The 15,453-nt window shown below is 32.5% G+C and overlaps 1 protein-coding gene across 1 annotated transcript; it reads right to left on the minus strand.

Moving 5' to 3' along the window:
- Positions 1 to 4,662: 4,662 nt before the first annotated feature.
- LOC131639660 (protein POOR HOMOLOGOUS SYNAPSIS 1-like) lies at positions 4,663 to 8,569 on the minus strand. The gene is made up of 8 exons (XM_058910140.1): positions 8,231 to 8,569; positions 7,862 to 7,978; positions 6,885 to 6,950; positions 6,640 to 6,767; positions 6,018 to 6,217; positions 5,883 to 5,929; positions 5,677 to 5,704; positions 4,663 to 5,283 (listed from the first exon to the last, which is right to left on the minus strand). The coding sequence occupies exons 1-8, from the start codon at positions 8,495 to 8,497 to the stop codon at positions 5,225 to 5,227; spliced, it is 912 nt and encodes a 303-aa protein (XP_058766123.1). The 5' UTR covers positions 8,498 to 8,569; the 3' UTR covers positions 4,663 to 5,224.
- Positions 8,570 to 15,453: the final 6,884 nt, after the last annotated feature.

Consider the following 15,453-nt stretch of genomic DNA (forward strand, 5'->3'; position numbering starts at 1 on the left):
CTCTCTAATAAATCTCCTAGTTGTCATTGTCTATATGTATCTAAATATCTTGGTATGTTTATTTTTTAGTGTAGAAAAGTTATGTTTTCTCATACATTGATAAGTGTTATAATATTTTGATCTGATTTGTTGTAACAAACTAATAAAATAGGTTATAATAACCATTAAATTTTAGAGTTTTTTTTACCTATATTATTTGTCTGTAATTCAAATATGTGCATTATTTCCTTAAATAAGAGGGTAACAAATAAAAGTTATTGATATTATGGTTTAATCATTAAATTTTTAAAATTTATCAATAATATCACGTACCAATAATAAAGTAACCAATAATAAAGTAATCAATAATAAAATAATGTAACAAATATGTAACAATTATTTTCATTCCATGGTAACAAAATTTACTTATAATAATTGCACTCATTCCCTACATTTTTACACAATCTGGAAATTTTAAAATGTATATTGATTGCCTACATTTTATAATTATCTTATTTATTTTAATTAATTTTCTAAAGACATAAAACTTTAAAATTATAACATAATTAATTAGTTTATAAATATGCTTAAATTATTTTTTTCCATCTGCTATAACATTATTAGATATCTACTATAACATTAACATTATTAGGTACCCGCTTACCTCAATACATCATTAAAAATGGTTGTGTCATTTATATGTAATTCAATATTTTATTTGATAATATATTTAATAAATAAAATGCACATTTAACAAATATTATATAAGATCAAATAAATAAAATAAAATAAAATCAATAATTACATGTAATATATAAGTATGATATTTTTAATAATATTAAAAAATAATTAGACGTCTTACTAATAAATGTTTTATAAATAGAAAAACAAGATTTACTTCAACATAATGTCGTAATTGTGCTTTTGAAATTTTAATAGCAACATATTTTTCAATATTATAGTTAGAGTATATTTTACCAAAAATTTGATATTTAAAGTATATTTACTATAAATAAAAAATAATACATTTATATATTATTTTATAATGTATTATTTAATAATTAATTTGACACATTATTATTAATATTATTATTACTATTATTATTAAAGTATATTATTACTTTTAATATTATTACTTTAAAGTATATTATTACTTTTATCCATAAATCAGGTATTATTACATATTATTACTAATATTTATTATTATTAAATATTAATATTATTATATATTATATATTATTATTTATAATAAAATATATTTAAAAAATAAACTTAAAGGAAAAAGATTTAAAAAGTAACATGGAGATTCTATGGTGTGTGAATCCTCTAAAATGGTATAACATTTATACTAAAAATTATTATAATATTTGTTTTAACAAAAAACGTAAGATAATTATGATGTATATAAATCAACTTTCTTATGTAAAAAACAAATTTGTCATTCTTTTTATTTAATTTATTTTATTATATATTAAATATTTATAAGAAAGATAGAAAAATGTAAATGTATAGTATATAAATTTTATATTCATATGATATTTTTGCTAATGAAAATTCATACTATACGATCCAATGCCATGAGTATATCCTTAATCCTTATATAGTTATCTTAAATTTTGTTTTAGTCATTCTTATCGGAATCAATCATACTATTTCAATTTTTGTTCTTATTAATTCATTAATTTATGTTATATGAAGTATTTTTTATACAAAATTCTAAACCTATTGAACTTCATCAAACATCGGGTAACAGTGTAAATATTTAAAGTTAAGATACACTTTTAAACACACGATTTTTTCTTTAACGTTTTTAAATTCATTAGAAATTTACAAACTAATATTACATTATATGCGTTATTTTTTATTTTATAAATAATATTACATTATATGCGTTATTTTTTATTTTATTTTGCATAATTTTTTTTATATTTCAGATTCAACTCATCAACATAAATATCAGGTCTCAGACACTCAATTATTGAACATTGATAATGGTATTATTGTAAAATTTAAACGGTCATATTTCCTATTCATTTTGTGATTGACATTATGGTTTTTTCTTTATCTTTTACCATTATAAAACAATAATCTTATTTTTATTTTATTCTTTCCTTATGCAATGCAATATGATCATGACTCATATAAAATCTTAATTTACTCAATTAATTACTTATTGTATCATATATTTTTATTTTACATTAACCCTTTATAAAAATAACTTATTTTCCGTGCACAGATAAAATCACTAGTACAATCACTAATATAATATATATATATATATATATATATATATATATATATATATATATATATATATATATATATATATATATATATATATATATATATATATATATATATATATATATATATATATATATATTTCCTTGTTTTAAATTTAGAAAATAAATCAATTCATATTTAAAGAAATCTAATTGTAGTTTTCTAATAGCAGTGTCATGTCGGCATCCGAAATCTAAACTGTTGGATTAATCGAGCGGTTGAAAATTATGATTAAAAATACATCATAGCTATAAATTGCACCAACGTTCTCTCTTGAGTTATCGCCGCTTGAAAACTAAAAACCTATCAACACAACTGAATCAGGTCTCTGAATCTGAGTTGCACCAACAACAACAATACCAGATCTCTCGATCTATACCAGAAGAACAGTGCTTCAGATTCAATTTTTCATGTTAATTCGATGCGTGAGAATGTAATTGAAGGTGAGTGAATGGAACAAGTGATTGGGTCTGATCAATGGGTTATGTAAAACGAGACACACACGAGAGGAGTTCTCTTTTTTGTCTCATTTTACAAAATCCATTGATCATGATAATCTCCAAATTCATTCCTTGTTTATTGTCTCAGTTATTTATTTGAGGTTGTTCTTTTGATGTTTCTGTTATAATCTAATAAGTTGTTTCTGTTGTCTCTATTTGCTGTTGTATTGTACTTATTAATATGGCTAGATTCGAAACAGTAACTAAACGGTTTGAACTTTTAGATTATGTGTTGTCTGATTTTCTTTTTCAAGTAAAGTGATGTCATCACTGCTTAGGTACATGGATTGTTTTGCTGGTTTTTTTTATGAATCTTCTGGTGGATTTGGTGCCTCATCTAGCTTGCTTTTATTTTGATTTCTAACAACCATAGCATCGATTTTTTACTACTCCCTCCGTTCCGTAATGAGTGACTCAGCACACTATTTCACACGGTTTAATAAAAGTGCATAAAAGTAAGAGAAATAATATTGTTTTTACTATAGTACCCTTATCATATATTGAAAATGGTAAAATCTTTATTAATTAAGGGGTAAAATTAGAAAAAATACATTAGAAATTGAAATTGATCATTTATTTTGGACCATCATTTTATTTCAAATGTGGAACGGAGGGAGTACTTTCTTTGCCGAAGGAAGTTTAGCTTATACCCAAAATGCCCTGTCTATGCTTTTAGGTTACTAATCTCTTTTGTCTTTTCTAGTTTGGTTTAGTATGTGAGGCTTATTTGTTGTTATATATGCATTGTAATGGATTTGTATCTTCCTTTCTTCTTTAATTAAAATTTTAATTTCCTAGGAAAACTAATTTAAATAATTGTAATGTGGCATTGTTTTTTTAATTTTTGGTCACAATATAACCTTCTTTTCTTATAAAATTAATATTAATAATAATAATAATAATAATAATATCAGTAATTTAAAATTACTAAATACGTAATAATATAGTACTATAATAACTTTATTTTACTATCATAATACCCGCAGCGGGGTGAACCCGCAGCGGGGTGAACCCGCAGCGGGGTGAACCCGCAGCGGGGTGAACCCGCAGCGGGGTGAACCCGCAGCGGGGTGAACCCGCAGCGGGGTGAACCCGCAGCGGGGTGAACCCGCAGCGGGGTGAACCCGCAGCGGGGTGAACCCGCAGCGGGGTGAACCCGCAGCGGGGTGAACCCGCAGCGGGGTGAACCCGCAGCGGGGTGAACCCGCAGCGGGGTGAACCCGCAGCGGGGTGAACCCGCAGCGGGGTGAACCCGCAGCGGGGTGAACCCGCAGCGGGGTGAACCCGCAGCGGGGTGAACCCGCAGCGGGGTGAACCCGCAGCGGGGTGAACCCGCAGCGGGGTGAACCCGCAGCGGGGTGAACCCGCAGCGGGGTGAACCCGCAGCGGGGTGAACCCGCAGCGGGGTGAACCCGCAGCGGGGTGAACCCGCAGCGGGGTGAACCCGCAGCGGGGTGAACCCGCAGCGGGGTGAACCCGCAGCGGGGTGCTTTCTTTCTATCTCTCTTCTATATTATTTTCTTTCATCTTAACGATTACTATTATATATTTTTTATTTATAAAACACTAAAATATTATAAATTCACCGTGACTTTATTTCACTAAAGTCACTTAATCCCTATCCGACAAAATACTTAATGAAAGGAGTAAAATTGTAAGAGCTATCAATTAGTTTATGTATATTGGGAATGGGGAACATTTAAAAAAAATTAGAATTGTAGTTTACTTTGAAAACAAATCCTTATTTAACAAGGTTATGAAGACTTTTTTTTTTTTATGATATATGCCTTTTATTAGATAATTTGCGGGTGACATCAAGATTGATGTTTGGCATATCAACAATTGACCATTTAGAAAGATTCATCTTTTCTCAACTAATTTCTTTTAGGCGAGACTCAGATTCTTTCTTGGGTCTTCTTCCCATTTGAAATGGACCTTGAAATATATTCATAGGACTCCATCTTCATCCTCTTGTTGCATGGTTGAATTCGTCGAAGTGGGGTGAATTCAACAATGTCAATGTTAGATGACTTCTCTTTCTTCTTCTCTTGCATTGATTCTTTGACTACATCTTCGATCTAGATCATTATAGTGGCTTCTTGATTTTTTTGTTAGTAATTGGGTGAGGAATAAATGCTAGAAAATTTCTACCGGATTGAATTGAAAAAATTCTGATATCTTTGTATTAACAAAAAGATTTTGTAAGCAGAAACATTTGATCTGTCATTATTAGCTAGACACTGATATACCATATTCAGGTAACCCTTTTTTCACTTGGCATTGTAATGTGCTGGAACAATAAAAGAAGCAAAAACGAAGTTTTGCCATGGATTGAACAGTGTGTTATTAAGAGAGAATGGAAGAATCAATATAAAGCCACTCAAAATTTATGGTCACCATGGTTCAGTAAGCACGAAGAGATGCCTAGCTGATTGGTGTGTCATTTTCAATGCCCTGGACTCCTAGAGTGACATATCACCCCCAATTTCGCCGATGACTTTCTCCACCTTTATCAACATATCTAACAACGTGAAAATGGTACATAAGTATTTTGGGTACAAAATTTAGTAGACCATTGCGATACAAATATTAACAAAAAAATGGATGTGGCACAAGCAAGCAATGCATCTATCTAATAATCAGTATGCGTGAGGAGCATGACTAAAAACTTTCACTCGTATAAGATACATTGAAAACATGGGAAGCATAAAAACCTTAATATTCAAGTTCAAGCTACAGAGTTTTCAGAAAAAAAAGTTCAAGCTTAAGAAGATTAAGAAGTTTTCAGAATTTAGAACTTTCAATTCGAGTTTTACTCTAGGACCGAAGTGAAAAAAAAAAGACAATAACTGACAATAAAAGGGCAAATCATATTTAACCAACGAAAGAAGCAATAAGTGAGAGGGATTGCTACCTTGGAAGGAAGAATCTTCCATATATCTCTGCATCAAAGGAAAACAATATTAGGAGTAACAAATAATCACTAAAGAAGATGTACTTCCAAAATATTCACAACTTAGAGAAATCTTATACCATAATGAGCACCAGATCAATGTGATTAAAGTGTTTTAAGCATCAGGTAGTAACATCTAACCAAAATGAGAAATCCAAAATATGTACCGCAATTTGGGACTTGAGATCATTCTCCTTGGTAGTAGTTGATTGAGCTGCAAGATAGTATTGTTTAATTTAGATGAAATAAGATTTGGTAGAAATCGGAACAGATATTATGTTAAAACAAAAAAACTCCCTTACTATGGTTGACCCCAGAGCAATCCATCAAGAATGTGGCAAAACTGGGTGGCAAGGCTGGAAGGATGCTTTCAAAGTTGTGACCAGAAGCTGTTTCCTTTGTTTGGATTACTGAAGGTTGCTCTCTTTCATTATTCATACATATTGGCAGTTGTGGAATGAAAGTGTCAGCCGGAGTCACAAAACTCAGTTCCTCAGAAGCTCTACAAGTACAAACACGGTAAGGCTCAGTATATGCGTCCAATCTCCGTTATAATTAAGTCAACTGATACTTCAATATAAGTAATGAGAGATGTGGCTCCCCCACTGAAGTGAGTTGCTGTTGAAGTGAACAAATTGATATTTCAACACACTCTGATTTATTATCGATATGCAAATAGTATCAACGATTGATTTGTCTGTAAATGATTAATATTACTCACTTTAGAGGAGTCAGATCTGGTGATGAGAACTTATGTCTACTCCACATAAAAGTAAGGAGAAAACAGAAAAGAAAATAACAAAGGATGTATATGAAAGTTGAAAACAGATCAGTGAATGGTTATGCATTAAACAGAGAAACAGAATGATAACTAACGATTCATCAAAGCTCAGTATCTCGAAGTCACATCCTCCCATCGCTTACCTATGGCACAAAGCTCTTTTATACCTGTAAGAGTGTTTGTTTGTTGACATAAATTCTGACTGAGACGAAATTTCCGAACCAAAGTCAATATTTAAAGGTTGAGGGCCCTTGTCATCTTTTAGGATCACCTGGGAAGGAGCAAAAAAATCAAGAATCGACAATGGAATAAAATAGTTTTATAAGTGCAACCACTGGTTCTAAATATTTTTGTGGCAATTGATTATATTATGATAAGCAACTGTTACCTTCAAAGCAGTGATGAATGATTGTACTTCATAGATTGATGGAAACCGTATAGCAAACTTTTGAATCTGCCAAATAGGAAAGGTAGCATCACAATTATAGTACTCTGTCAGAATAAGGTAGTGTATATGTGGGACTAGATTTGTTGTTAACTCAATAAATTAGTCCTATTATTACAATCACACAGAGTTACATTAACAAAGGCGAGAATCAACACTGTATTTTCAGTTTGTTAATGATGTTACAAGTTACACCGGAAAGGCATTAAGTTAGTTATCAACAAATTGTCTCCAAAATCAACACATGACCAAATGAATTTAAAAAGGAAATTAACTAGCATATTGCTATACAATCGACCATGAAAGAAGTGCTCTATCAAACAAATTCAATCAATTAAGTTCATAAGTCACATGAAAATCTAATAAATATAGTTAAACTGAACCTTCAAAATCTAAAGTTGCTACAGAGCAATAGGACTCCTTTGTTTAAATTAGTCCTCTCATCTTAGTTTTAAACTATGATCCTCAATTGCAGCCATAACAGGTTTTAAAAATCTTTGCAATGACAACCATAATTACAGCTGCATCGCCTACATTTACTCATATGTTACTGCCATATCAAGCTCGAGAGCGTAACACAAACCGCAGTTCAAGATCTCAGCCTAACATCACAGCATGACCATCAAATGCACATTCATAACTAATTTAACTAATAAATACGTATTATCGGGAAAATAATTAGGAACTTATCTAATTATTCAATAGGTGAAAATCAATGTGGGTGTAACTATGAAGCACGGACACCGGAAACATGACACCGACACTGACACATCGACATCGATAATAATAATTTTAAAAAATAATAAATTAAACGTAATAAGAAGTGTCAGTATCGGTTTCAGACACGGATACTGACCCAGACACAGACGTGTTGGTGCTAAAGAGGTATATGAATTAACAACACCTTACGCAAATCTTACCTCGCCTCGGGAATCTCTGTAATTAACCAGCACGGTTTTAATTCCCCTTGCAGGAAATCCAGGATCACACGATACTTGAGGCCAGGAGAAATTCAGCTTCGAAACGTAGTGCTCTTCCTGCAAAACATCACACAACAAATTTCACAATTCAAATTCCACAAATCATTCTCTCCAACAAAATCACCAGCGATCCAAATCACAAAAACAAAAAATCTCCGAAAATGACCGAAACAAGCTTCTTCACTATCGAAAATCAAAAACACATGCATCGATTAAGTAACAGCAATAACAGTTCCGTTCAAGTTACAAATTACAATAACAGTTCCGTATTGAACAAATCTGAAACGTAATAGAGAAATTAGGAGTTACGAAGAGTTTGCCGTTGAAGGAGACGGTGAGGATGACATCGGATAAAGATAGATCGGGGGAGAATCTGAGGAAAGCGGAGGTGGAGGAGGCGATCCAGGTGCCGCGAGGAGGACGGTTACGGAGGCGATGAGGGAGAGGGTGAAGATCGGAGGAGGAAGATGAAGGAGTGGTGAAATGAGGGAAAGGGATGAAGCGTGCGAAGAAAATCTCCCACTCGGCGTTCAGTGTTGAAGAGTTTGTTGTTCTCACAGCTACTGTTCCCGCCATTTTTTTGAATTCTCTCCCTTTCTTTTCTCTCTCGAAAAATTGGACCAAACAAAAGAAAATAAACCACGTTATGTAATTTATGGTTATGGGGAAATTCTCTACGGGTCACTTACGGTGACCGATACAATTTACAAAGCCATTCCCATTCCCTATTTCTGAAAAAAAAAATAAACACCAAGTCACGTTAACAAACAAGGAGACTTTAATTAAGAAATAAAAACAATAAATAAATAATTTTATATAAAAAAATTATCAATTTTAAAATGCTGAATGTATCATTTTTAAGACAAAAAATTCATCAATAACTCAGATTTTTCGGCAAAATTACCGAATTTCTAAATTAATTACCCAATTAATCAGATTTCAAAAAAAAAATCCTCGAAGTGTATGCGCTAACATACACTTAAATTTGCATGCATGCATCATATCAGGTGGCACATATAGTGTAGTGGCGTCATGGGAGGTGGCGCATGCACTCATCTGGTATAGTGCATGCGCCATGAGAGGTGGCTCATGTGTTGCTTTGGATACTTTTATAAATACATGATTCATCTGCACCATTTTACCACTCATCTTCTCAATTCATTCTTAAATATGTCTTCAAGCATTCTTCCAGTGTTTCCGATTTCCAAAATGGATGCTCAAGTTATTTTTTCAGCGACAAAGTCTCCGATAAAGATCCGACTTTGGAACACGAAAACGTTTGAGCATTTTCAAAGGAATTTAATCTGTTGGTTAGATGGAGACGTTATTGAAGGTGGACATATTAGAAGAATTGATAGGCTGGTGAAGGTGTCCAACCAAAAGGGAGAAACTTGTTCCTGGAAATATGTTAAAACCGACAATGATGTCATTTTGATGATGCATGGTTCAGTGGATATTGTCTTGATGGTTGTAATCTCGTAGATCTGTTGATGTGTGTAGTCGTTTTATTTGATTACCATGTTTTTGTTTTTGTCGTTTTATGCGTGAATGTCTTTGTTTTAATGAATAGAATGTTGAATTGAATATAAAATTAAAGTAGAATTTAAAATAGAATTTTATTAACTGATACAAATATATTACATATAGTGAAAACAATGATTATGTCGTGGAGCTTGTTCCACGATTGGGACAATGTGTTTTAGTGTGTCCAACCTGACGACATATACTATACTTTCTTTCCATTTTGTCAGTCGTGTCTGTTTCAGTTGTAATATGTGTGCTTTTGGGACGACCTTTTTTCTTCCTTCTCGTATGTCGTTGTGCCAAACTACATCTCCTTCATATACAGGCCAATATTCCTCATTTGCTACCACTTGAAAGCCATCGTTGTATACACCGAGCAAGTTTTCGACCCTGTAAACAGGTGATAGGAGTGATAACGCATCTTTATGAACACGTGAACATGTCGCAATGACATGGGGGCAAGGCATACGAAAGACTTGAAACTTTCTGTAGTCGCACTATTTGGTAGTAGAACCCGATATTCTTGTCTTGACACCCCCTCATCATGGTCAATTGTCTCTTTGACACTGAAAGTGTTGTTGTGACGGTCAAATATTGTAACCAGATGAGCGTTATCTTTGCTAGTTTCTGCCTTCATAAATTTCATACAGCCTTCCCTGAACATCTGTCCTGATCTCAACACTAAACTCCATTTTCACCTCTTTTCGCGAACAGCACATCCATCTTAGAATAGGTTGATCTCATAAAAAATGTATCACATTTTAGGCTTAATTTACATGGATTATTTCCCCGTTTTTACCGATTATGTTGCTTCACGTTGGTATTTTGTTGTGTTTTTAGGAACATATGACTTTTCAAGCCAAAATGAAGCTATGCAGTGGACTGAAGAAGAATTAACCCAAAAACATACACTTCTGCTAAAATGCAGAAGTGTCTGTGAAATTATGCAGAAAAGAGGTCTGTTACGACCGTAACAGTGGTGCCCCGACCGACACACAAGGTTAAGTTGTGCCCCTCGGCACAACTGTGTTGCGAATGACACATAATGAAATAAGGTTAATTCTAGAAGCCCACGCCCATTAGCAGAAACAGAGAGAGTTTGTTTGGAAGAAGTCAGCACACGACTCTAGTGCTTCCTAAATTCCAGGATGACCTAGGTCACTAACAAAGGCATATATAAGAAGTGGCAGTTGCAACTTGAGAGTTCTCTCACCTTCGTCAATTTGATTTCCAACTTTTGATATTTTTGTTCTGATTTTTTCTTCTGTTCAAGCATTGTTATTTTTCCCTTATGCACTATATTCGTAGCCCTTTTTATTCATCATCCAAAATAATAGTTTCTCACATTGAGGAGCTATTACACTATAGAATTAGGAATTACTATTTAGGATTCGAGTTGTAATTGAAGAAGACCCTGTATTTGCATTGAAGAGTTATTAATTGAAGTTTCCATATTTTTCAATTCAATACCAGGTTTCTATTTATATGCTTTTGATATTATTGTATGCCATGCTAATTTTACTGTCTCTATATTATTTACTCAGCATGATTGAAATTTATAATATGTTTGGCTGATGAGTGCTAAATTATTGTAAATTTGGGTGTGAATAATTAGCACTCATCGGCTTAATTCATTTGTTTTTCGTCAATAAACCTCAACTTTAGTGTGTATTCGGTATAGTTTACGCTATAGTGTATGTATTGTATTATCGTGTAAATATCATTGAGTTTAATTGTTTTCATCTAACATTTGTAGGTATTCAAGCATTGATATTTATTCGTAGTTAGATAGAGCATTGAATAAGCTTTCCAACGCTTCGAACTGGGCTCAAATAAGAGTTACGGTTCTCAAGTTATGACCGAAATAGTGCAGAATTTTCTGCTGTTTCTGGTGTAATTCGCCGGGCGAGCCAGAACGACCTAAAAATGTGAAAAAGTTGCTGTATTGAGTCACCGGGCGAACCATTTAGTCGCTGGGCGAAGCGGTCCATTTAGTCGCTGGGCGAAGCGGTCCTGACAGAAACACATTTTAAGGGCCAAAAACACATTTTTTTTAGGTTATGGTTTGGGTATTTTTTGCTCTCACTCCATCACCAAACATTTTTTAGATAGATTAGCTTAGAAAACAACTATGGAGCTTGCATTTGGATGATCGGAGGTGGATTGACCATCAATCGGAGCTGACAAACTGGGAGATTGTCGGTTCATTTCTCTTCTTCTTTGTGTATTTCTCTTTGGTTGTGTTTTGTATATGATTTTACTTTGAACTCATGTATATTTGTTGATCATGGTGTTGTATAAAGTTTGCTTTACAAATCATTATTGATGCCTTTCTTAATCTTTTTGCTTTATGTTTGGATTTGGGTTGTTATAGACATATACCTCACAAATCTTGATTAGGGATGGATATCTATTAGTTCTAGACTCTAGAGATAGTTTTGGGGCTAATATTCGCTGTGGGTATCAAACCTTAATGCCTCTGTGTTGTTTGTGTTTATTGAGAGATCGTCGACGCGAGCAATACGGTTGCCTGTTGTGTTGTTTAGGGGGCTGAGAGATCATCGTCGAGATGATATAGTAGTTCTCTCTACTTTGGGTTAGAAATGACTTAGGGTGTGAGCGATGCTTGATGATATTGTTGAGTATTGTAGGTTGAGTATAACTGATCGATACCATATCTATATAATCCCGATGCTCCAGGATTTTCCTCATGATCTAGATACTGTTAGCTTTAACCTTAGCCTCTCTAATGTCTCTATCCTTTAAGTAGTAAAATTTAACCCATTTAACCTAGAAACTATCACGTTTATTACAGAGATTCCATAGAAGTTTAAGCAGAGAGCACTTGTTCCAAGTCTCTAAATCAATGAGGCCTAAACCTCTTTGTTTAACAGGCTTACACACAATTGTCCATGCAACGAGACTTTTCCTGCTAACTGAATCCTTACCAGTCCAAATAAAGGATCTACAAATAGAGTTAATTTTCCTGATAACCACTTTAGGCAAAGGGAAAACCATTAACCAATAATTAGCCATCGCAAACGAATATTTTACTACATGTTAAAGTGCAAGAAGATGTGTGTATGTGACTGTTCCATTAGACATTACTCCTTCTAAACCCAACCAAGTAAGCAAATTCATTAAATATTTGTATGCCCTCAAACAAGCCATCAAAAAGTGGTATGAAAGGTTCACATATTTACTTCATAAGTCAATTATAATCGCTCATTGTTCTCAAGAAAACCTCATAATCATTCACTTTACTTCTAATTTATTAATTTATGTTGATGACTACATTATTACATGTAACTCACTAATTGAACTTGATAACATTACGCTGGTCCTTCATCACACTTTTCAACTCAAGAACTTGGATGACTTGAAATATATTTCTTAAAGGTTATGGAATACTACACTTTATTTGATTTTAGACTAAGAACTACTATTGATTAAGTGTATGTTTGTGTTGGCATTCTCGCGTCCCAATGCATTGTAAACGTAAAAATAAAGAAGCTACTATATGTAGCTTTCACGGCAATGTGGATATCTAACGTGATTCTACCAAATGCAACGCAGTAAAAAAAAATACTAAATAAGGTTATATTGATGGTTAATATATAATAAGAGAATGTAAATGCTTACAAACCTCGTAATTATGCTTAGATTAAGTATTTATACATCATAATCATGTATATTTTAATGGACTAAAAAAAGCATCTAAAAAAAGTTGAACACTCCGGTACCCTTGAATTTAATTGGGTGCCGGTACCTTCCTCCAATCAAATGAAGATATTCAATACCAAATTATCTTTTAATATTATTTTATTTTAAAAGAATTAAAATTTAAAATTAATTAACACTAAAGGTACCAGTACCCAATCAAAATTCAAGGGTATCAAAGAATTTGCCCTAAAAAAATGGACTAAAAAAAATAACTTATGCAAAAATTAATTGACAACTCATAAACTACATTATAAAGTCATCTACTATCTACTATCTACTATCTATCTACTATCTACTATCTATTCATTAATAATAGATTGACCAAATTGTCTAAATTACCCTTTCACCAAAATTTATTTGCACTAATAAAAGGTCATTTTTGTAACTAACAAATTAAGTATTCACTCTTTCAACTTTATTGAATGAATGCCCCAAGTGTTAGCTTTTCATTTGTCCGAATTAAATAACATTCTCCCTACAACTTTATTGCATGAATGATGACATCACATATAAGCCATGGATGATGGAAGTCATATTTAAATTTCTTTTACATTTCATTTTCCCACACTTTCTTACTTTCATTTAAATTTTTCTTAATTTATTTATTATCACAAAAAATATTAATAATATATTTTTAAATTTTAATCTTACTAAAAATTTCAAATTTCTTTCACATTTCATTTTTCCATACTTTCATTTTAATTTTTCTACATTTATCTATTATCGCAAAAAATATTAATAATCGATCATTTAATTATTATTCCCAAAAATATTTAATTATTTCACGGGCCACTATCAACTCAATATTTAATTTTTTTTAATCGATCATTACACATTTTCTCTATCTTAATTAAAATTTCAAATTTCTCTCACATTTTTTCACACTTTCTTACTTTCATTTTAATTTTTTTCTCTATTTATTTATTTATTATCTCACGGGTCACTATCAACATAATGCCTATTTTATTTTAATCAATCATTGTCTTTATTTGAGAGATAATATCTTTATTTTTATTTTTTTTTCCATCTCACGATTTTTTATCATTATTTAATACAATTAAATTTCCATGATTATTGTTTATTTTATATTTGTTTTTAAATATATTTTATATCGCATCAAATTATTTTTTTTATTTCACGGGTCATTATCAACATAGTAGCTATTTTATTTTAATCAACAATTACTATTAATTGAGAGATAATTTTTATTTTTAAATGTTAATATTTCATTTTTATTATCTCCATCTTATAGTATTTTTTGTGAATACAAGATTACAATCACAAAGATGTTTTTGATTCATGGCAAACTCAATAAGCATACAAGCAACAAGGTGGAAGCAAAGCAACAAGGTGGAAGCAGAAAACTCAAAGAAAAGCAAGCATTGATCACTCATGTCAGAACAGGTCGACCTATTATGCATATAGGTCGACTCAACACAAGCAAAACAAGAAGAATGCAGAAAAGCAGCAGTTAGGTCGACCTACTGTCAACCCAGGTCGACCTAAAATGGAGAAAATTCTACATACTTCTGCTAGGTCGACTCACACATCAACTAGGTCGACCTAAACTGAAGATTTGCCCCAAAAACGCACTTGAAGAGAATTCTGGTCGACCTACTTCCCAAACAGGTCGACCTAACTGGGAGCAAATACCATTCAAGCTTATGCACCTCTGCTAGGTCGACCTAAGCACTACAAGAGGTCGGCCTAACTGATCAAGAATGCCAAAAATTCTGTTTTTCTCTGCTCCAACTGATTAGCTCTCATATATATTGTCCAAGGTTCAATTATTGAGAACAACACCAAAGACTGAAAGATACACAAAGGCTTATCATCTTCGTTCTTCGTCATCTCCAACACAATTACACATAATCATTCTTGCGTTGAGGGTTAGTGATCGAGTTCGATAACGTCCATGGAACGGAATTGAAGATTCCTAGTGGGTGAAGATTTGTGGGGTTTTTGGTGAATAAAATCTACGGGTTTTGTCCTCCAAGATAGGTGTTTCTTGGGGGTTTTTATCAAGAGGTTTCATTGAGGATCCATCTGAGTGTGAAGATTGAAGAACAAGGGTTCAAGGCAATTCAAGACACTGCAGAAAAGGGATTAAGTGAAGCTCTTGGATAACCTTGATCTGACTCAAGATTAAGGGGGAAGAAGATTCAAAGGATCGACATAATTGGTTTATGGTTTATCGCTTTGTTATCTTCTTTGTATAAACTGCTTTCAACATTAATGAAAGATTTCCCAATTTCAGTTTGGAATTGGGGGCAGACGTAGTCGTA

This window comes from Vicia villosa, unplaced genomic scaffold (genome assembly GCF_029867415.1).
Source record: "Vicia villosa cultivar HV-30 ecotype Madison, WI unplaced genomic scaffold, Vvil1.0 ctg.002729F_1_1, whole genome shotgun sequence".
Lineage (NCBI taxonomy): Eukaryota > Viridiplantae > Streptophyta > Magnoliopsida > Fabales > Fabaceae > Vicia > Vicia villosa.

Coding starts and splice junctions, on each gene's coding strand:
- LOC131639660 (XM_058910140.1), bottom strand. CDS start 8,497: ATGGCGGGAACAGTAGCTGTGAGAACAACAAACTCTTCAACACTGAAC. Junction 6,218..6,639: donor AAAAGAGCTTTGTGCCATAG/GTAAGCGATGGG, acceptor TTGTACTTGTAG/AGCTTCTGAGGAACTGAGTT. Junction 5,930..6,017: donor TTGCTCTGGGGTCAACCATA/GTAAGGGAGTTT, acceptor ACTATCTTGCAG/CTCAATCAACTACTACCAAG.